This window comes from Peromyscus maniculatus, chromosome 13 (genome assembly GCF_049852395.1).
Source record: "Peromyscus maniculatus bairdii isolate BWxNUB_F1_BW_parent chromosome 13, HU_Pman_BW_mat_3.1, whole genome shotgun sequence".
In the NCBI taxonomy this organism is placed as follows: domain Eukaryota; kingdom Metazoa; phylum Chordata; class Mammalia; order Rodentia; family Cricetidae; genus Peromyscus; species Peromyscus maniculatus.
The window spans coordinates 68,287,540-68,310,318 of record NC_134864.1 but is presented as its reverse complement, the minus strand read 5'-3'; the positions used below and the strand labels follow the sequence as shown (position 1 = coordinate 68,310,318).

At 35.4% G+C, this 22,779-nt stretch overlaps 1 protein-coding gene across 4 annotated transcripts in view; it reads left to right on the top strand.

The window, feature by feature from the left end:
• Positions 1 to 22,779, top strand: part of Tpp2 (tripeptidyl peptidase 2) — a 73,248-nt gene that overhangs the window by 29,085 nt on the left and 21,384 nt on the right. For 2 of the 4 annotated variants that reach the window (XR_013044192.1, XM_006996801.4), the window contains exons 9-24: positions 74 to 201; positions 869 to 968; positions 5,017 to 5,165; positions 6,371 to 6,486; positions 6,968 to 7,136; positions 8,163 to 8,320; positions 8,985 to 9,061; positions 11,563 to 11,669; positions 13,259 to 13,413; positions 14,843 to 14,959; positions 15,170 to 15,270; positions 16,225 to 16,321; positions 17,263 to 17,400; positions 18,715 to 18,959; positions 19,177 to 19,255; positions 21,197 to 21,235. Coding sequence is in view for 2 of the 4 variants with exons in the window: in XM_006996801.4 (XP_006996863.1) it covers positions 74 to 201; positions 869 to 968; positions 5,017 to 5,165; positions 6,371 to 6,486; positions 6,968 to 7,136; positions 8,163 to 8,320; positions 8,985 to 9,061; positions 11,563 to 11,669; positions 13,259 to 13,413; positions 14,843 to 14,959; positions 15,170 to 15,270; positions 16,225 to 16,321; positions 17,263 to 17,400; positions 18,715 to 18,959; positions 19,177 to 19,255; positions 21,197 to 21,235 (1,975 nt within the window). In the remaining 2 variants the exon portion in view is untranslated. The remainder of the gene's footprint in view (positions 1 to 73; positions 202 to 868; positions 969 to 5,016; positions 5,166 to 6,370; positions 6,487 to 6,967; positions 7,137 to 8,162; positions 8,321 to 8,984; positions 9,062 to 11,562; positions 11,670 to 13,258; positions 13,414 to 14,842; positions 14,960 to 15,169; positions 15,271 to 16,224; positions 16,322 to 17,262; positions 17,401 to 18,714; positions 18,960 to 19,176; positions 19,256 to 21,196; positions 21,236 to 22,779) is intronic. The other 2 variants (XR_013044193.1, XM_006996802.4) reach the window with 1 other exon arrangement.

Sequence of the window (22,779 nt, the reverse complement as noted above, 5' to 3'; positions counted from 1 at the left end):
TCATTGTGATTTGTTTGGTTATAATTAAATATGGAATAATTGTATTTGCTCAAAGGAATTCTTTGTTTTTTAGGAGAATTTGTGAAGTAATTAATGAAGCAGTATGGAAACATAATACAATTTATGTTTCAAGTGCTGGAAATAATGGCCCATGCCTTTCTACAGTGGGTTGTCCAGGTGGAACTACGTCCAGTGTGATAGGTTAGTAAGCTTTACAGTTTCAGAAAAAGGTTTGTTTAAATACAAGCAAAACAGAAGATTGAAGGAGGAAGATCACAGGGTTTGAGGTCAGCTCATGATACTAGAGAGACCCTGTCTTCAAAAATACATAAATTAAAATAAACAATCACAGTTTAATCAAGTATTGTATTCTATATATAAAACATTGTAGGCCCAGGATGTTTTCTTCTACAAAGTTGGGTTACAAAAATTAACCTTCATAATGTTTTAAATAAGCTTATAGTGGGCTGCATGTGTCATGTGGGATATGGGTTGGACATGCCTTCACATAGACCTTAAATGTGTTCTTAGGAAAGTCTGAGTAACTGTGTTATCTAGGAGTTTAGGAAAAGTGGTTTAATAAAACATGTGCACACTTTTAGGCAGTATTTTTAGTACACAAAATAATCGTGGAAGTTATTTTTCTATATGCACAAAAGCAATGTACTTAGTACTTAGTTTATAATATAAACTTCCTTTGTCTCTCCATTAAATGTTCTTTCCTTTCCATTTTATAAGAGAGAGCGAGTAGATATTAAGCAGTTTACTCACATGAACAGTGTATTTCACTGGGGAAAAAAAAAAAAACTAGGATATGTGGGGGAAAAAAAAGTGCTCCCTTTAGTTATTGGTGCAATTCATCATACAGGTGTTGGAGCTTATGTTTCTCCTGATATGATGGTTGCAGAGTATTCACTGAGAGAGAAATTGCCTGCAAATCAATACACATGGTCTTCTAGAGGCCCAAGGTGAGTATAAGTAGTTCTTGGAAGTAATACATATATTTTATAAAACTTTGTACTGTTGGGAGAAGAAGGAGATTGTAGATAATAAGTAGTGATAGATTTGTTTTCAGCAAGTTTGATGTTTAAACTTTGGTGAAACATGGTGTGCTTTTATCAAGAATCACAGTAACAGAACTTATATTCATTTTGAAGTTATACTCTACTTTGAGCATTTTGGGTGAGACCATAAGCAAGCAAATTGTGATTGACAAGTGTTGGTTTTCTGACATCAGCTGAACTATATTTGATTCTAGGAACAAATCTTTTTTCTTTAAGAGATTATATAAGTCCTAATTTTTACAATACCTAATTAGGACACCAGTGAGTACTGACACCTGATAAAAAAAAAAAATAAAGCCCATTTTTATTCAGTCCTTTATTTCTTTGGAGATGATTTAGAAGAATTTTGATTTACAGCTGTCTTAGTGCATGCATTATGTTCAGACACAAATGGCTAGTTTATGTTGTGAGTTCACAATGACGTTGTTGGATGGTGGGACAATAGGAGCAGTTGGTTAAACCCTTCCTGGAAGAGATGGTCATAGTCAGTCTTGAAGGAGTGATAGGATGTTAAGAGACAGGAGGAAGTTCTATATGGAAGGAAATCATGAAGTCAAAGATAAGCAGGTCTTGGTGTGGAACTAATTTATTATACTAATCGGTTGGTTTTTCCTTATGGATCAGAAAAGTTTGTCTTGTACTATCACAGTAGGCTGCCCTTGTCCATTCATCTGATGTCAGTAAGAATAGCTTGGGATGAGAACCTAAAGTCTGAGCTGGAGAGATGGTTCAGTAGCCAAGAATATGTAGTACTCTTGCAGAGTTGAGTTTAGTACTTGAGTTTAGACCCAGCACCTATGTCAGGCAGCTCACAACTGGCTGTAACTTATAAGAGCACCTAACATCTCTGCCCTTCAAACAGACATATGTGCACACGTGCACACACACACACTTATAAATCTTTAAAAATTAATTGATTAAATTTTTTTAATTTTAAAAAAGAATTCAAAATCCACAAAGGTTTGTGTTCAGCTAGTACAGAAATTATTAAATGAATTACTTCTAATTCTGATTTAAATTTTATGTTGAAATTTTAAGTAAAATTATATTTAAAATACAACCAATGTATTAAAGACTATTACTTAAGCCAAAAGCCAGCCTTTGCCAATGTCATTTACTATAGAACATTTAAAGAATTTTTTTAAATGATTGAGGTATAGTGCAGTGATAAAATGTATGCTTAGCATATGTAACGCCTTGGATTCAATCTTCAACTCCAAAAACAAAACAAAGTGAACTACAATAATACAAAAAGAATTATTTCAATAAAATACTGCAACCAACTACAACACACATGAAACACCTTAGCAGATACTTGGTTAAATTACCAAGGTATGAAATATAAGATGTGGACTAATGATACCGTGAAGGACATATTTGGTAGTATTCTCTGAAAAAACGGTCCTTCCTCTTTCTCAGCATGGAATAGTAGATACATAGATCTGCTTTTGATTTTCTGAGTTCTCTGTAGCAACTGAAGCTCCATACCCTGGCCTATCAGGGCCTGAGTGTCTGGCTTCAGGTCCTCTCTAACTCCATCAGTCTTGCTTTTCTTTCTTTTTTTTTTTCTTTCTTTCTTTTTTGTCTTCAGAACCAGTACTACATGGACAACATTTATAACACTAACAATGCCAAGTTCTGCTGTCCTCTGGAGATGTAGCCCAGCCCTTGGACCACAACTGTATCAGCCTCCTGGGTGCTGACTCTGGAGAAACATTTTTCCATGTAGTTGCTTTTAAGGAAACCCCCGACCCCATATCATCTTAGGTTTTCTTTAGATCACTTTAAAATGAAGTCTCAAGGGTGTAAACTCAGAACATCCTTCTTCTTGTCCCAGTATAACATAAGTTTCATTATAAAGATACTAATCTCTATGAATTACAAATTTCACTTTAGCACCAGCCTGCATATCATTCTGCCTTGAAATTTCCTATGTCAAACAAAGCAGGCTATAACTTTTAGAACTTACCCCACAGAAGCTCTCCATTCACAGGCAAATTACAGCATGGTTCCTGTCAAAATATCACACAAATAGCCCCATCTCAGTTCTTGATAAAATATCTGTTCCCCCTTGAAAACTTACGAACCAGGCCTCCACAGTCAACATTTTTCTCAGCACTTTTGTCTTCCAAACTCCCACAAGAAGGTCCCACTAAGCTTTGGTCATAGCATTCAGTGACTTTTCTAGCCTAAATTTCTAAAATCTTACACATTCCTCAACAACAACAATAATAATTCCAAAGGTTCAAAAACCACACGATGAGGTTTACCACAGTATTGTTACCACTTCTCAGTACTAGTTTCTGTTTTCTTTTCTGTTGATGGATAAAAGATCCTGACAAAAGCCACTTAGGAGAGAAAGGATTTATTTTAGCTCACAATTCCAAGTACAGCCCATGAGAACTGGGAAGTCATAACTTCAGAAGCTTTGGAGACGTGGTCACATTATATCCACAGTTAAGAACAGAAAGGAGTGTGCACTTTGTAATGCACAACTCACTTTCTACTTTTCATTCAGTCAAGGGCCCTGCCCTAAGTACTACACACTTTGAGGTTGGGTCTTGTATATCAATTAATCAAGACAGTCCTCTACAAATGTGTCCACAGGCCAACCCAAACTAGATAGTTCCTCATTAAGATTCCAGGTGACAAAAGCAACCACAGAAAATATTCTTCTAAATTTTAAACATTTGTTGATACCTCATTAAACATTTAAAGATACTTTACAGGATAGTGGGGAATTAGTTTTTTAAAAGAATTTGTTTTGACTCTTTGTAGTTACTTCCAGTTGTTAAATACCTAGTGTTCATTTTGACTGTTCGTCAATACTGTAGATATTATAAACAAGAACATGAAAATTCTCCCTAAGTCTTCACATCCATTATATAATTTATTTGTGCCATTTTGAAAAACATCATTTTATTCTTGAGATGATACAATTCAAAGAGTTTGTTTTCTCTCAGTAATATAATATGAATGTTTTTGCAGATTAACTGACACTTAGCCTAATCATATTTCAGATAGGCTCTGAAAGTGCCTCCATCAACCCATTTCACTAGTAAGATAGTGCCCACTTTCTGTGGAACTGCAATCAAATTGCCTTAGAGGTCTTAGCCTGGAATTAAAAAAAAAAAAAAATCACTCACTTAGGGGGAAGAATCATGAAATAGCATGCCCTTATAGTTTTACTTGGGACAGAGCAAAGCACTGGATGCTACTGTATACTTACAGCTGGTAAGAAGTGATCAGAGGTGTTTAAGACATATCACTAGAGTTTAATCTCCAGGCCCCACATAGTGGAGAGAGCGAAATCCTATATGTTGTCCTCTGACCTACACAGGCATGCCATGATACCAGCATATGCCTCCCATACCCTCTCTCTGTCTTTCTTCTCCATTTCTCTCTCTCTCTCTCTCTCTCTCTCTCTCTCTCTCTCTCTCTCTCTCTCTCTCTCTCTCTTCTCTCTCTCTCTCTCTCTCTCTCTCTCTCTCTCTCTCTCTCTCACACACACACACACACACACACACACACACACTGTAATTTTAAAATTCTTTAATGTGGCCCTTAGAAAATTTAAAATCACATATAATGAATTCGAGCACTCAAATAGCTGATGCCTTTGACTTTCTCACATAAACATAGATACGTACACACAGAAATTTCACTTAAAAGGAAAAAAAATAAATGTACATTGAGAAATTTTCTATGTTGAGTCATTTTCCTTCCATTACTGCCCCATAATAATATCTTGGTCTTTTCTTCCTTCTTTCCTTCCTTTTTACTCTCTCTCTCTCTCTCTCTCTCTCTCTCTCTCTCTCTCTCTCTCTCTCTCTCTCTCTCTCTTTGTGATTATTCCAAATACCATATCATTTTGGACTATAATTGTGACCTTCTAAAGACTGTGCATATCCAGCTATCCTTACTTACATAAACCTCCCTGTTTTCTGTTTAGTGCTGATGGGGCCCTTGGTGTGAGCATCAGTGCACCAGGAGGTGCCATTGCTTCTGTGCCTAACTGGACATTGAGGGGGACTCAGCTAATGAATGGGACATCAATGTCTTCCCCCAATGCCTGTGGGGGAATTGCCCTGGTACTTTCAGGTAAGAGTATTATTTATTACTCTCTTCTTTATTGTAGACTATGTTTTCTGTGGTTCTCATGATGAGAGCATGGATAGAATTGGTGATGTCCTAGACACAAAATAAGGTGTAAGGTAGAAAATGATAAACAAGATAAGGATCCATTGAATTTCAGAATGTTTATACTACTTTACCAGATGATACATGTTGTGTAGTATTAAATAGGGTGTCACCAAGTCACTTAGGACTCAGGCCTCGGAAAGTGTCCCTCCCACCTGCCTCTGTTGTTCACTCCCTTTCTGTCTCTTGTAACTGTCTTCTCTACCCAATATGAATGAGCCACACTGGGGCTGCTTCCCAGTCATTGCTACATCACCTGCCAGGGTGAGTCAGACCTCAGAACAGATCTTGGTCTCTACTCATTTGTAGTCCTTCAAACTCACCAAACATTTCAAGGTTGCATGTCTTCTCTCTGAATATTCAGCTCTTTACTGCAAATCCTTTCTGCCATGGTTTGGATCTGAAAACTCATATGTACTATAAGAGTCAACTCATCTACTGCTCTTTTGGATTTTCATGGACACAATTATAGCTTCTTTAGTTTATATCATAGACTACCTATTTGTTTTGTTTGCATATTACAATATTTTATTGGTAACATGTTTGATGAGTTCTGGGAGGACAAAAATAGTATAGTATTCATCCCTTAATAGTGAATAATAGCTTGGCAGATTGTTGGCCATAGCTTTCTACATTTGAAATCTGGCTATTCACTGGAATCACCTGGTACCTAGTCATTAAAGATTCTGAGCTGTAGTGAGACCTGTCTGGTGTTTTTTATTTAGTTTGCTTAAGTTCCACTGGTGATTGTAACATATAATCTGGTTGAAAATTGCTGTTACCAACCATAGTGCTGAACCTACAGTATTTTAAGGAAAATGCCATTTGAATGCCCCTTAGATGTCTGCTTGGTACATCTATTTCATATGTATGTAACCTGCATTGATGTGACTGAAGATTGGCCTGCAGTGAATTTTTCTCTGAATAAAGGTATTTATGCGATGAAAGGAATTTTAAGTTAGTTTTAAAGAAAATATTCAGAAGTGTTTAAAACATTAAAAGAAGACATAGCAGAAGAAGGTACATGTTATCATCTTGGTGAAGGGGGATATTTCAACTAGTGACTTCATTTCCATTAATTTCTTGGTTTTGTTTTTTAATTTTAGGTCTGAAAGCAAATAACGTTGACTATACTGTTCACTCAGTCAGAAGAGCTCTAGAAAATACTGCAATAAAAGCTGACAACATAGAAGTATTTGCTCAAGGACATGGAATTATTCAGGTATTGTTGTCTATGTACACAATAATGATAAAGCATCAAGATGATGCTGTAAAGTTTGGTTTTTGATGGTGATTCAGCCTGTCTAAACTATAGACTTGGCCATTATAGAACTATTAGCAATAATGGTAAAAAGATACTTTGTAGGTAAAAGAGTAGCTGCACTAAAATAAAGAAACACTGAGGGTATGTAGAGATTGGAAATTCAAAGTGGTAAAAGTAAGCATTGGTCAAGCATAAGTTAGTGAGTGGCCTTGAATCATGTGAGAACAACTGTAAATGTAGACTGAAGTGGAGGGTCATCAAGTCATGATTAAAATGGTATTTTGTTTTAAAGCATAGGTTTGCCACCTTAGCTGTGGTGATTAGTTTAGAGAAGTGAATATAGAGGTTAGCTTTGCTACAGCTAAAATTAAATTGATTCATAATTTGTAATAAAATATTTTTCTTGACCATTTACATTTCACCATTTATATTCTTTTAGGTTGACAAAGCCTATGACTACCTCATTCAGAATACATCATTTGCTAACAGATTAGGTTTTACAGTTACAGTTGGAAATAACCGTGGCATCTACCTCCGAGATCCTGTTCAGGTGGCTGCTCCTTCAGATCATGGTGTTGGCATTGAACCTGTATTTCCAGAGAATACAGGTAAGTAGTAGGCTGGCAATAAGCAGAAGCGTTCATATTAGTGGCTTAAATGAATGGTAACTAAAAGAAGAATGCTGCTTGTCTAATGCTCTAAAGCAGTGATTCTCAACCTTCTTAATGCCACGACACTTTGATACAGTTCCTCATGTTGTGGTAAACCCCAACCATAAAATTTCAACTTCATAACTAATTTTCCTATTGTTAAGAATTGTAAAGTAAATGTCTATTTTCTAATGGTCTTAGCTGACCCAAGGGGGTTTTGACTCACAGGTTGAGAGCCACTGCTCTAAGGAGAAGTTACAAATTAATAAATGGTTATTTTTTTTTTTTTTTTTTTTTTGGTTTTTCGAGACAGGGTTTCTCTGTGTAGCTTTGTCCCTTTCCTGGAGCTCACTTGGTAGCCCAGGCTGGCCTCGAACTCACAGAGATCTACCTGGCTCTGCCTCCCGAGTAATAAATGGTTATTTTAAAGCTTAAAAGATTTGATGGAAAATGTTAATTAGGGATCCCAGTACCATGACAGTTCAGGCAGCCTCATGACTATGAAGAAAACAGTGGACCCAGGCCTTCAGTGGCCCAAAGTTTTATTAAATTTGTAATAAAATTACAGATTCTTTTTCTGCCTATATCTCATTCCTTCAGTAGAAGACAGAGCTTTGGGTTAGTGTTAGAAATAGAAGCAGCTGGGGGGCAGGGGCACACAGACACTGTAGCACAGTTGGGTATAATTAAAACTGTCATTGTATATCTGACAGTTTATTTTTGTTGGATGATTCTCTTTGCATGCAGTAATATAAAATATCCACTAACCTGTTTTTAAGACTTAGCAGTGTTGAATGAAAATGCATATGAATCACACAAGGATACTGTGCTTTTATTTTGGATGTCATGGTTAATGCACTGTACAGCTGACCAAACTAAGTTGCTAAATTTTCTTGACAGAACATAGAACTTTTAAAATGGTTCTAGGAAAAGAGGGAAATGTTGATTTTAATTTTTTCTTTTTTCTTTTTTTCTAAATGCCAGAAAACTCTGAAAAAATATCCCTTCAGCTTCATTTAGCTTTGACTTCAAATTCGTCTTGGGTTCAGTGCCCCAGCCATCTGGAGCTCATGAATCAGTGTCGGCACATAAACATACGTGTGGATCCCAGGGGCTTAAGAGAAGGGTTGCATTATACAGAGGTATTGTCATATCTTTTTTTTTTCTTTACTCTTTGAAATGTTTTAAGAGGTAAAAGTGAACCCTGGTGTGTTTTCTTTCTCATTAAAAAACAGCTATATACCTTTTCACTCGCCAGATGTTCTAGCTTTTCTATATCCATTTAAGCAATTAGATATATAGTGTTGCATCTTTCTGTGAAGAAGGCTGATGGAAGACATAGATAGCAAAGCCTTTTTGATCAGGCTTCTCTGCTTTGTTAATTATACAATGTAGCTAAACCTGTATTGTAGTTAGCTATACTATTTAGACAAACTGTAGTTGGCTTTATTATTTAAACAAAACATTTGTTAAACATGGTAGCTGTAAGTAAACACAGTGTCATAACATCTTTCTACCTCCAAAGGTATTTATAATACTAGTTTCAGATTGTAGTAGAAAGTAATTAAAATAATTTTTTTCTTTTTAATATGATGCCTTATTGTCCATTAGCCTCAGTCATGGTTTGCTATGTGATTATTTGTACTTTGTGTTATTATGTGAACTAATGTCAATAATCTGGTATTGAATTACTTGTAGGACCTTTAAATTTTAAGATTAAATTATTCTGAGCTTATATTACACCTTTTATTTCCTTTTTTGCAACTTTGTTCATGGATGCTGAAACTTAACCATTCTTTCTTCAAGGTATGTGGATATGATATAGCATCCCCCAATGCAGGTCCTCTATTCAGAGTTCCAATCACCGCAGTTATAGCAGCAAAGTAAGTAAGATGTTTAGTTTACTGTTACATATAAATTGTTAATGCCTATGTGTGATATAGTATAGACTTTTGGAGGAGTAATAGCCCAGAAGTCAATGACCAAAAAGATTATTAAGACAGAAGCAGGTAATCAGGTTCTGCTCCTAGCTAGCATTACAGATGGCATGTAGTTAGCTATGCTGTTTTTACTAATTATGAGTAGTCAAGGACCCATGGCATCTGCTCACCCTCCACTGAAATGTCTTTACCCAGACTACCAATGAATTCTTATTGCCAAATTGAGGCCTCCTTGGTTTTACCCCATTTCTTTATTACTCAGTAGTGATTCTTCATCCTCTTCCACTCACTCTGCTTTACTTTCCTATGTCTGATTATGCTCTTCTGAGTTATTATGCTTTTCTAGTTACTTTTTGTAACAAGTCTTTTTCTGTTTCACCAGCTAGCTCCCAAGTAATGACATGGAGACTTATTATTAATTTTGAAAGCATGGCCTTAACTTAGGCTTGTTCCCAACCAGCTCTTGTAACTTAAATTAACTCATTTATATAAATCTACGTTCTATCATGTGGTATTACCTCTCTTCCACCTTGTACTTTCTGTTTCCTCTCCTGGCATCTCCTGTGTGCCTGGATTCTCCTCCTCTTCTTTTCTCTCCCTGGAAATCCTGCCTATACTTCCTGACTAGCTATTGGCTGTTCAGCTTTTTATTACACCAAGCACAGCAAATACAACTTCACACAGTGTACAAATATCCTACAACTTTCTGTTTCCAGAATTATTCTTTCATCCTTCCTAGAATCAGGAATTCAGCTTTGATAACATCACTTCGTGCTTCAAACATTAAGGATCAGGTTTGTGTTCCTTGGAAAGCCCACAATAACAACTCACAATTATAGTCCCAGATAGCTTCCTGTCACTGACTATACCAAATTACACATTTTAGCCAGCTTCCTGCCCTGACACTCCTGGTTTCCTCAGTTTTCATGCATTTGTACTGTTGTTTCCTTTGCCTCATTTGCCTCTCTTAAATAACCAGACTTAATTCTGGGCATCTTAGGTGAAAGTAGTTTCTTCTCTCTGCACATAAACACTTTTTACAAGCTCCTAGACAGTCTTTGACTGATGTATTCCAATTTCTTTAATTTATACTATTTGATTGAGAGTCCTCTGGGGATAGAAACTGTATCTTAAACATTCTAAATTAATAGCTTTTGGGGGGTTGTTTGAGTTAATTATGTCATAGGCCTCAGACAATGAGGTTTATAGCATTAAATTAAGGAGATTAAATTTAAAACATGCCATGAACATGGGAAAATTGCATCATAGTTAAATTTTCCATTATATATTTTGTATAAGTCTAGTGGGAATTTAGACAGGACTTTCTTCTTTTTAATTTTATTTAAATAACATTTTTTTTTTTCATTTATTTTACATCCTGGCTGAAATTTCCCCCTCCCTCCTCTCCTCCCTTCCCATCTACCCTTCTCACTTTCTCCTTCTCCTCTGTCTCCATTCAGAAAGGGGCAGGCCTCCCATGGGCTTGAGCGAAGGAAGCATAGCACATCAAGTTGAGGCAGGACTGAGCTTCTCCCCTAGAGTCAAGGCTGGGCACATTAATCCAGCATGGAGAACAGGCTCCCAAAAGCCAACTAAGTGTCAGGGACAGGTCCTGATCCTGCCACTAGGAATCCCACAAAGAGACCAAGCTACACAACTTAGACAGGACTTCCAATAATATGCAGTTTAGGAAGTTTCCCCAGTCTCACTTTTAGGATCTAAGCCTTCTTCTATTTTCCTCTAACAATTTCTTCATGAAGCTTGCTGTATTAAATGGTTTTTCCTCTCATCAGTTTTTAGAAGAGCAAAGGGTCATATTTTACTCATTGATATATTTCTAGCTACAAATAACAGTGCCTCATACATAGTAGGAACTCATTTCTTATTTGTAAAATTGAAGACAATGTGACTGCAGCATATATTTAACTTCCAGAACATATAGTTATACATTTAATGCTTATGTTTTTTTGATTTCTTATGAAATTAGTTTGTCTTTGGAGCATTTTGAAACTGTAAGCAGAGGCTTAATTTGTTTCAACTGTACATCTCTAAGACTATTACTGACACACACAAAAAGTTGATTTTAATATTTATAAATCACTTGTTGAGAATCTGGTAATGAGAAAATCCTGTGAATTTTGTAAACTATTAATCATACAGGAGACATCATAAGCTTTTTACTGTTTCTGTTACAAGATATAAAATAAGTGAGTAGAATCATCTGTGTGCTGCTGTCAGAGGTTATATCTGCTGCTGTGTTATAGTATGAGGTAATATTGTGCTTACTGTTTATCACTGACTTATTACAAGCCCCAAGGCTTATTTCTAGTGAACTGTACTCTTGTGTATACTCTTGTATAACATCTAGAGTGCCACTGAGTTTATTGTTTGCATGTAACTTTATTTTTAGAGTATCATGTTTAATATTTTTTTTTAATTTTCAGAGTAAATGAGTCATCACATTATGACCTAGCCTTTACAGATGTACATTTTAAACCTGGTCAGATTCGAAGACATTTTGTTGAGGTTCCTGAGGGTGCAACCTGGGCTGGTAAGTAAAATTTGACTATGACCTTTTTTTTTTTTTTTTTAAATCTATTTGAGAATTTGCACACTGGTAATAATGCACTATTGCTGTGTTGATTTCCTTTTGAGGGTTCTATGTCTATGCTAGGCTGTTAGAGGAAGACTACATCTAAAGGCCTTTTCACCTATGAAATAAATGCCTTCTCCAGACTCTGACTGACTTGTTGAGAAAGAGGTAGCATGAAGTATCTTAACTGATACTGTCCATAAGAATAGATAATTATAAAGTGCTTCCTCTAAGTTAAGGTCACCTTTGTACTCTTAAGAGTTTGGTGTGCTCAGTGACAGAAAGCTATTTGGGGCTATAATTGTGAGTTGTCATTGTGGGCTATTTTCTGGCCAAGTTGTGGCATTGCATAGTACTGCAGTATTTACATACGGCACCTTGGAGTTGTACAGCTCAAGCAAGGCTCTGATACAATTCAGTAAGAGTACTAAAGAGTAAAAACCTTATTCACAGAAATTACTCTTGTGTCTGCCCAGCCTTTGCAGTTTACTCAAAGTCTGTTTTCTTTAATTAAAAAGGAGACAGAAGAAAAAAACTTTTTTAGCGTTAAGTCAGTAAATATAATTCCCTTATGATTTATTTAGTTGGTGTTGAAAACATGCAGGGGTTTGCGTGGAGGTTATTGTTATAAAACATTATTGAATGGTGTAGAATGAACATGTTTCCATATCCTTTCAGTGTTAGATTGCAAAGGTTCTGATGGTTTCTATTTCAGATCATTTAGAATACTGTCATAACACCATGTATGTACTCTTATTCCCCTTTGCCCCCTTGTCTATAAGAACCAAAATGAACTGACCATTGCTTTAGTACTCTAGAATTATAACAAGTGTTCTTTAAATAATATTACCTCATGATTTTGCTTTACCCCTAGCCATGTGGTACAATAAAACTAAGCATGTGTGGTTCTGATGATGATACTTTGAAGAAAAAAGAGGTAAAAGACTAGGAAGAGAATTTAGACATGATAAATAGGAGTTGCTAAAAATATAATCCTTTTACTGGGAATTAATTTGTTTTCATTAAAACGAGAGAAATGTGGGATTTTAAAATCCCTGGTTAGGATAATTATGTGTAGATCCAGAAATAGCTTTGTTCTTTCCTAGTGTCTGAAGTTAGGATTACTGTTCACTTAAGAATGGTTTATTTCTTACAGAATATCATCTGTACATGTACTCTGTTTGTTTTGAGGAAGATTGCAGCTTTCGTTTAAAAATACCATTTTAGGAATTAGAGAGAAGCATAGTTAAGAGCACCTGCTGCTCTTCCAGAGAGACCTGGGTTTGATTCCCAGAACCCACATGGAGGCTTCCAGTTCCAGAGTAGCCAATGACCTCTTCAGGCCTCTGCAGGCACCAGATATGCACATGATGTACAGACAAATGTACATGAGAACAAACACCATATACATCAAATTAAAATAAATCTAAAAATAATAAATATTTTATTTTTTATTATTCCCTAAACAGGTAAAAGTTATTTAAAAAATATTTTGTGATCATTTTAATTTTTACCACTTTAACATTTAATTTCTTTCTTCATTTTAGAAGTTACTGTATGTTCATGTTCTTCTGAGGTATCAGCAAAGTTTGTTCTTCATGCAGTACAGCTTGTGAAGCAGAGAGCATATCGAAGTCATGAATTTTATAAGTTTTGTTCCCTTCCAGAAAAGGGAACACTGATAGAAGCCTTTCCTGTCCTGGTAAGTTTGACAGGTTAAAATTCAGAGCACTCCCTTTTCTTTTGGTATGGGCTAAGACTTTATAGTTTGTGCCTAGAACATGTTAGAGATTCATATTTTGTTCATGCCTATCAGAGAGGTAGGATGATAGGTCGTTTAATGAAGAGTACTGAAAACCAAGGCTGGAGAGATGGCTTGGGGATTAAGAGTACTTGCTGCTCTTGTAGAGGACTCTGCTTCAGTTTACAGCACCCACATGGCAGCTTACAACCATCTGTAACTCTAGTTCCAAAGTATCTAATGCCCTCCAACCACCTTGCACTGGGTAAGCACCACATGCAAGCAGAACATTCGTATACATAAAAAACAATCTTTTTTTTTTTTTTTTAAGAGTACATAAAACCAAGCCAGTTATCATAGTGCTTAACTGTAATCCTAGCATTTGGGAGGCAGAGGTAAGCGGATCTCTAAGGCTGTTCAAGACCAGCCTGATTTACATAGTGCAAATCTATGCCAGTAAATAAAATTTAAACTGTGTTTCAGAAGTTAATTTTACTCCTCTATTCTCGCCTTAAAGTGCTATGATGGAACCCAGGTCTGTGTATCTAAATCAAATGCTCTACAACTGAATTGTACCTCAACCAATATTCATATCTTTTTAATTCAAAGAAAAGTTATAATCTTGTACCATTTTATAATTTGGACCTTCATTTACATTGTTAGCACAAAGTACTTCAGATTGTTTCCTTATGTGAGATTTTTCTATAGTTATCTTACTAATGTCCTCCTGTTGAGAATCTATAAAGTGGTTTGATTTGCAGACAAAACAATTGTCAGATCTCCATTTTTCACCATGTTAGGAATGGCTCGTTCTTCCTTCATGGTTGGTGAATGTGCTTGCTCTGCTTACTCCTTCGGGCTTTCTCTTCCTGGTATCTCCTGTGTCTCTGTTACTTTTATATGGGGCAGTGTTAGCATTATTCATCTCTTTTTTAACTGTACTAGTACAGCAGTGTTAGTATACCCTTTTAAAGTTTTTCTTAGAAGGATGTGACCATACCACTTCAGTTGCCATGTGGCTGTGAAAACAGAATTCATTCATGCCTATTGAGTATGCCTTACAAGTTTTATAATATTCCTTCTCATCATTAATCTTAATTATCTTTAAACTGGTCCTAGGTGTTTTTTTTAATTATTAATTTTCTGTGTGTAGCTTTTATAGCTGTCTTGTATCTTTTATAATTTTAAAAAAGTGTTGGATTATTAATAACTATTTAAATGCCTTACCAATACCCATCTGTGCAATTATAATTTGTTGAACATCTAGCATAAATGATAAAATCTTGAGTTTTCTTGCTGCAAATAAAAATTTTGTTTTAAAACAGGTATTATTTGGTGATATGAAGAAGAATTAGAAAACAAATTCATTCTTTAACATTCTTATTTGCAGGGTGGGAAAGCAATTGAATTTTGTATTGCTCGTTGGTGGGCAAGTCTCAGTGATGTCAATATTGATTATACCATATCATTCCATGGGATAGTGTGTACTGCACCACAATTAAACATTGTAAGTACTATAACATTCACATCATTCTTAGTGTTATTTGTGTTCTGAAAAATAATTTCTGTGGTAGATGTAAACCTTTATGGTGAACTAATCAATAAATCTGAATTTATTCATCTATGAGTTTTTAAAAATTTGCATTACATAAACTTATTTTAGATATAAAATATTATCTTAAAGTTTGAGAAATTAATTTTTAAATATCTTTTGTAGCATGCATCTGAAGGAATCAATCGTTTTGATGTTCAATCCTCCTTGAAGTATGAAGACCTGGCTCCTTGCATAACTTTGAAGAGCTGGGTCCAAACACTACGGTATCTGTTACTGTCTTAAGAGCTACAAAAGCTGGGTGTTAATGGGATGGATGTGGGGTTTGGGTTTTTTTTTTTTTTTTTTTTTCTAATTTTTATCTATGTGATGCTAGCAATAAAAAAATCAGCCTAGGAATCCTCTGGGGTTTCCAAAAGGTAGCTCAGCATTGCTTTCTACCCTCACTGATTCTATTATCACTAGTGTCACTGTATGTTGACCATTTCACTCCTTGACATACATTAGCAATTGAGACTAAAGCAGGAGGAGCAAATTCAAGGCTACCGTGGATAAATTAGTGAGACCCTGTCTCTTCTTAACCATGGTGTTCACTTTCCATGCATAGGACCCTCAGTTTAGTCTCAGCTATTACAAAAAGCAAGTTGACAGTGTCCAGTTTTTATTTTGTGAATGCATAGGTCCACTATTTGTAAAAAATTCAATAATACCAGAAAAATCCCATTGACTGGTAGAAGGAATTTGTCTCCTGGGTGTATGCTATAAACTCCTTGTGGAAGCAGAATCTTCCAATCTTGGTGTTCTGCTACTTATACCTTGGCAGTGCCATTTACTTAGGGCAAGGACTAGCTATATTTCTGGCATATGATGTGGCCCATACCATGCCTGTGCAGCAGCACCAGTGGGTGAGGGTGGGGGGAGTGTATATATCAGAGCTGTTCTTTGACTCTTGTTGGTAGTCATCACCCAAGTGTTAGAATTTGGCTATGCTAAGTGCTTTTTGGTAACATTTTAAAAATGTTTTTGATGATAAATAGAGTATCTTTGTAATTTTGCAGTGATTAGTCAATTTGGGGTACATATTAATAATTAAAATATTGTGTGGTTTACTGTAAAAGGCAGTTTCAGGAGTGATTTCTCACCTGGCATGTTTAGCTGCTTATTCTGTATCATTAAATGAAGTTTTGAATTAATTCAGTGATGCAGTTGTCTTATTACAGCCCAGTAAATGCAAAAACCAGACCTTTAGGATCAAGAGATGTTTTGCCAAATAATCGCCAACTTTATGAGATGGTTCTGACATACAGCTTTCATCAGGTAAGTGTTTCCTAGTAAAATATACGTGCACTGTAAACTCCTATTTTAAATACTATGAAATCACAGGTGGATAGACGTGACTTGTCTTTGAGATTTAGTTTTTATTTATAATTTATTGGGATTTTTGTTGTTGTTGTTGTTGATATGACAAGTAACAGGGAAAAAAAAAAACATAAAGGAAAGAGTTATTACTTTGCCACACTGTTTCAGAGGGTTTAGCTTGTGCTCACTGGGCTGTTTCTGGGCCTGTAGTCAGGCACTACACAATGGCTGCAGGAACATTTAACAGAGGCTGCTCAACTCATAAAGGACAGGAAGCATAGAGGAGGGGACCAGGAACTAAAAATTAGAGCATGCCCCCTGCTACACAACTTCCTCTGAGGCCTTCCCTACCTCCTAGTATTTCAACCATCTCCCAAACAACATAGCATCACCAGTTGGGTACCAAGCATTCACCATATGTGAGAGATACTGTATATCCTGACCACAGTAATTCTCCATCAATAACACCTGTCCTTCTTGCCCCCTGCAAAGAATCAGTAGTGAAAGTAGAATTAGTAGTGAAAGTAATTGAGACCATTATAAATGTTGGATCCAGGGGATTTTTAGAATTGATGAGATTTCAGTTCATGTTATGCTTACTATATTGAAACATAATAAATTTAGTTTTAATGTTACTGAATGATAGATTTCAGTGAATTGTTAGATTCCAGTCTTTATAAAGAAATTAGAGTGTGTGTGTGTGTGAATAGCACTAGGTTTGTATTTTTTAAAGTTTACAAAAGTTAATTTATTTAATGCCAAGATAATAGCTGTCTTATACTCTGAAAAAAAAAATGTTTACAAGAATGCATTTTGAATACTTCTTAATGAAACAGTATAATGGTATTATAAATTATATATAAGCCATGTCAAGTATTGTTCCTTTTGTTTTTTAATAGCCCAAAAGTGGAGAAGTCACACCTAGTTGTCCACTTCTTTGTGAATTGTTATATGAGTCAGAATTTGACAGCCAGCTGTGGATTATTTTTGACCAGAACAAAAGACAGATGGGCTCAGGCGATGCCTATCCACATCAGGTATAAGTTGTAAAAAGAATTAATAAATCCCAAATTTTGTGTTAAGGTAAAACATTTGAAAAGTTTTTTAAGATAGCATAATTTTTTGCATTCAATCTTTTTACACCTTTGGAAATCTCTTGTAGTTATTAAGGAACAGACTTGACAACTTTTCTGCCATATACTAGAGGATGTTGCTTACAAACACTGGCCAGGAGAGCATTTTTAGTGGAGGAGAAGGACTGCAGCCTGGACTTTGCATGTGCTCAGCATGCACTCTGCCATGAGATTAGACCTTGTTTGTTGTAGTGTTTCTCCTTCCTCCACACTGCTTGTACCTATTTAAATATAGATAGGGAATGAGGTGTATGAGACTATAAAGTGATCCCAGGTCTGAGTGGAACTCTGGGGTTAGTAAGGCGGTAGTTTCAGTTTATTAGTACCTTCAGATCTGAAATTGTACTGAGCATTGAACTACATGCCAGGCACTGTGCTTTCCACTGTCACTGAAGGGGGTGAAAAATCTCTTGACATGTAACTACATGGAAATTTCATCTCTAGTTGCAATTGTATTTGAAAAAAAAAATGAGTTATTTTTCCTGAAATGCTGTGGGTTTTTTGTTTATTTGTTTGTTTTGTTTTTTGCTGAATAATGAAAATCATTTATGAAAGTTTTTGCATTTGGTCATTTAAGGAGTGATCCCAGTTTTACCCCCTCAAGCAAGCAGCAGTCTCATCGCTATAAAGTGGAATGTTGCAAGGCATACTTGAGTTACCTTTTCCATCTCAGAAGACACTGCTTCTGCAGAGTATAGCATTCCTATTCCATGAGCATGTTAGCAAGGTCGAATGTAGTAGCTTTGTATTCCTTGATCTGCACTGGCTCCCTGTTTTCCCTGCTTGTCAGAAACTGTGTGACACTTCACAGTTAAAATTTAAAGTTTACATACATTTGAATGTTTATTTTAGAAAATATATAAAAACTCAGTTTGACTTTTTGATTATTACTTCATGTTTCTAATGACCCATGAACAAAAATGTTGCATTTCTTTTCATGTATATTGATTATGTGAGTGTGTGGATATCCTATGGTGGAAAGAATGAGAACATTGGGGTCAGACCTTACTTGAACTCCTTCATTCTTTACTCTCTCTGTATCTCTGAGCAAGCCAGTTGATATTCCTGATCCTGCCTGCTCACTAGCACCCTAGGCATTTTGTGTATAGATAATGTCTCACACCTTGTACACATTCTGTAAATGGAACTGTCTCTTTTATCCTTTTATTGTTATTTTATTGAACTAAACTTACTTTTTCCAAATGTTTTCTTTTTTAGTATTCTTTGAAACTGGAGAAAGGAGATTATACAATTCGACTGCAGATTCGTCATGAACAAATCAGTGATTTGGATCGTCTTAAAGATCTTCCGTTTATTGTTTCTCATAGGTTATCTAATACCTTGAGCTTAGATATTCATGAAAATCATAGCCTTGCACTTCTAGGAAAGAAGAAATCAAGCAGTTTGACATTACCACCCAAATATAACCAGCCATTCTTTGTTACTTCCTTACCTGATGATAAGTAAGTGATAATGTTGATGAATGACATTATGGTTCATATATTAGTCTAAATTTATAATTTGCTATCATTTTAGTCTGAAGTTATTTCTCAGTCTTATTTTTGAAAATTTAGACATAGGATATATTTCAGTATGGAATTACTTTGATGGTTTTCCTCTAAGTATTTTTGTGAAACTTTTTCTTTTGTTACTTTTTTCCCTTTTTAATTCTCTCATTAGAATACCTAAGGGGGCAGGACCCGGATGCTACCTTGCAGGCTCCTTGACATTGTCAAAGACTGAGCTTGGAAAGAAAGCTGTAAGTACTAGTGTTTTTACACTGAAAGTACCTGTTTAAAATATCCATCCTTTTGAAGATGGGCTTTAAATGCATGGTTCAGATGGGTAAAAGAGACACCAGGGAGGGCACAGGGTAATTGTTGTTTTTCTTATTCTTGACCTATTAGTAATATTTGGTGTCTTTTTAAATGTGTCATTGAAAAATAGTTTATGTTCTTTTCCACAAGCTTGTACCTCATGTCCTGAACCTGTCCTGACTCAGTACCTAATCTTCTTGAGATCCCAATCATAATTGGCGGAAATAAATGGGATATGTAAAGTTACAACATACCCTAGAATTTCAATCAACATATTGTAGATATTGGAATGAGTCAGTTTCTCTTTAACTGTTTATAAAAACCAGTCTGAAGAATTTTTACTAATAGATACTAGCTTTCACATTTGTGAAACTTGTTGAGACCTTGTATAATTATGTGGATAGATGTAAGATATTTCTTTTGGCATTGTGTTTATAGTTTATAGAAAAAGATGCTTTTTGTTTCTAATTTAGAGATAACTTATTACAGCCTTACAGGCATTTGTTTCAGGTTTTTCCATCTGTTTTCATTACAGATTTGTTACATAGAATGGTGTTTCTGTGGATCTTTCACCCTTTATCACAGGTCATTTCATTGTAATACCAGTCAGGGTTGTCATTCTCACATCTTTGCATTTCTCATAAGAATTAGTTCACACAAAACTATGCAAGTATGCTTAACCTAATACTGAGATCTGTAAATGCTGTTGTCAGAATGAGCTCATCTCATTTATCTTGAAATTTATTTTTATTGCTTGTCATTGTTCAATCAAGGTCATATATTCACAGCCATTGAAGCATAATTTGGGGATTTTGTGCTTAGAAAAAGTTGTTTACCTTAACATTTCTCAGGATGCATTTCAGTCTGTACTCCTTACTATACATACATACCTCAGTGTCATTTGAAGTAAATCAGCACTTGATACTGGACTTTGTTCTTGAACTGATTCAAGAAATCCTCATAACCAGGCATGGTGGTGCATGCCTTTAATCCCGGCACTCAGGAGGCAGAGACAGGTGGATCTCTAAGGCTAGCCTGGTCTACAAAGTGAGTTTTAGGAAAACCAGGGCTACACAGAAAAACCCTGTCTTGACAAAAGGGAAAAGAAATAAAAAAAAATAAATCCTCAGATCCTTTTGTAGATTTACCTACATAGCTCCTTCTGTGGGACTGCAACTGATTTTTTTGACCAAGATGATAGATAGCTCATCTCAGAAGTTCACTTCTCATGGAAAGTGTTACAGAAAAGAATTACTGACAGAACTTTCTTACAATTCAGAAAATAGTACTTCCTGACAACTGTTAGAGACAACTATAGTTAGAAAGGTCGTTTATAAGAAGACAGCAGTAATCTAAAGTTATTGAGTTAGTATAATGCCATTGAAATTTTCATTTAAACTTTCTTCAGCAGTTTTACACTTCTTACATTTTGGTAGTTGGAAAGGAAGTGTGATTTTACTTCACTTTGCCTTTCATTGTAACCCTGAGTGTTGTGGGTTTTTGTTTTGTTTTTAAAGAATGCCATAGGCTTATGTAATGGTTATGACCTCCTGTATACAATCAGATTCTGCAGACTGTCAGCTAAACTTAAATGTTTTTTTTAATGTTTTAATGCTTATGGAATTTGATCACTAAATATTTTAAATAAAAAGCTGAAAAGGTTTGCCTTAAAATGGCATATTTGAGCAAATTTTTATTTTTAAAAATTGGTATGGCAGTGTTGCTTTCTTTAAAGCATGCCATTTTCGTCACAGATCTGACCCTCTGAGTACTGTGACACATACAAATGGAATGTTAAATTGGAAGAAAGTTAGGCAGAGGTGGTATCTCCATCCTGTGTAGATTATGCATGTTTTCTTACAGAATGTCGTTCTAACTCCCAGGGGCAGTCTGCAGCAAAACGACAAGGAAAATTTAAAAAGGTACTGATTGTCAGTTCTTAAAAACGATGTCTTAAAGCCTTATTTACATAGTAGTTAAACTTTTTTTCTCTCACTATTATAAATCTTTATTTTTAAAGAATCTCTCCCTTAGTTTCCTTTCTTTACATTCTGCAGTATAGTTCTGTGAGTTAATACCTATGAGCAGTATTGGCATAATGCCTTTCTATAAAAGGTTTTTCAAGCCATAACCCCTATTTTTCCAATGGTATGGACAATTTTTGTTACTTCTCATTTCTTGCTATAGATAAGATGTCAAATTGAAAAAAATGAATATGATAATATAGCAGTAGAGAGCAAAGTAATTAATTATTTTTAAAATCTAGTGCTGGCAAGATGGTAAAGGTACCTGCTGACAAATCTGACAGCCTAAGTCTAATCTCTAGGACTCCCATGATGGAAAGAGTTGTCATCTGACCTCTGTATGTGTACCATGGCACTTGCCTGTACACACACACACACACACACACACACACACACACACACACACACACACACACACATACACACATAATAAATATTTTTAAATGTTAAAAAAAACCTATTAAAATCTAAAAGCCATTTTTAAAAAGATGGTTTTGTTGATAAACTAGTCCCTGCTCTTACATCTATCCTAGTTATGGAAGGACAGATACAAAAAGGAGTGGTGGAAATTACTTTTAAGTCAAGTCCATAATAAAAATACAGACAGATTTGATGCTCTGAATGGTTCTGCTTGGGTTCCTTTAGCATATGAGAGACTATGTTGACTGCTGGAGCCACATTTACTTAAAGAAGGTCTCTATTCCAAGTACAGAGAAAGGGACACATTTGAGGAAGAGCCACTGATATATTTAGCATTTTAGTGATCTCTTCAAGTAAGAGTTAGTACAGTGAGAGAATCAGTTGTGTTTCAAAGTACTAAAATGTCTTCCAGAATGTCCTTGCAGTGTATTGATAGGATAAGCCCTAATGCACCATGAAGAATTTTCTAGTTAAGGAACTGAAGACCAGTATTTCTTAAATGGATGTTTTGACTCATTTGGGCAACATCTAAACATGTTTAATAAATCATAACCCAGCATTTAAAAAATCTTATGTATTGATGTGTGCTTCTTTGAGTTGCCATGAAGCTTGAAAAGTTTTCCTAGGAACTCACTAAAATAGGAAGCATGTATCAACAAGGGTTTAAGCATTGCTTTTCTTCCACTTGTATTTTTTAGTTGGTCTGCAGAGTTTTTTTGGGCTAAGGTTGTGCAAGGTATGATAAATGATACTAAAGAATGACATTATTATTGCTGGAGGCTGAATAAAGCTTGAGTAACAGATTTGGGAACTAGAGTTACTTCTGTCCCTTCCTATCAGTACAAGTACATGTCACATTACAGCTCTTGTATAAAAGACAAATATAAAGTTACAAAGAGAAATACTTACACATATAATGTAAAATAATTACTTTAATAAATCACAAATGGCATCAACGATACTCATCTTTAAAATAGTTGAACTTGTATAAAGCCTTTAATTTAATAGCTAAATTAGGACAT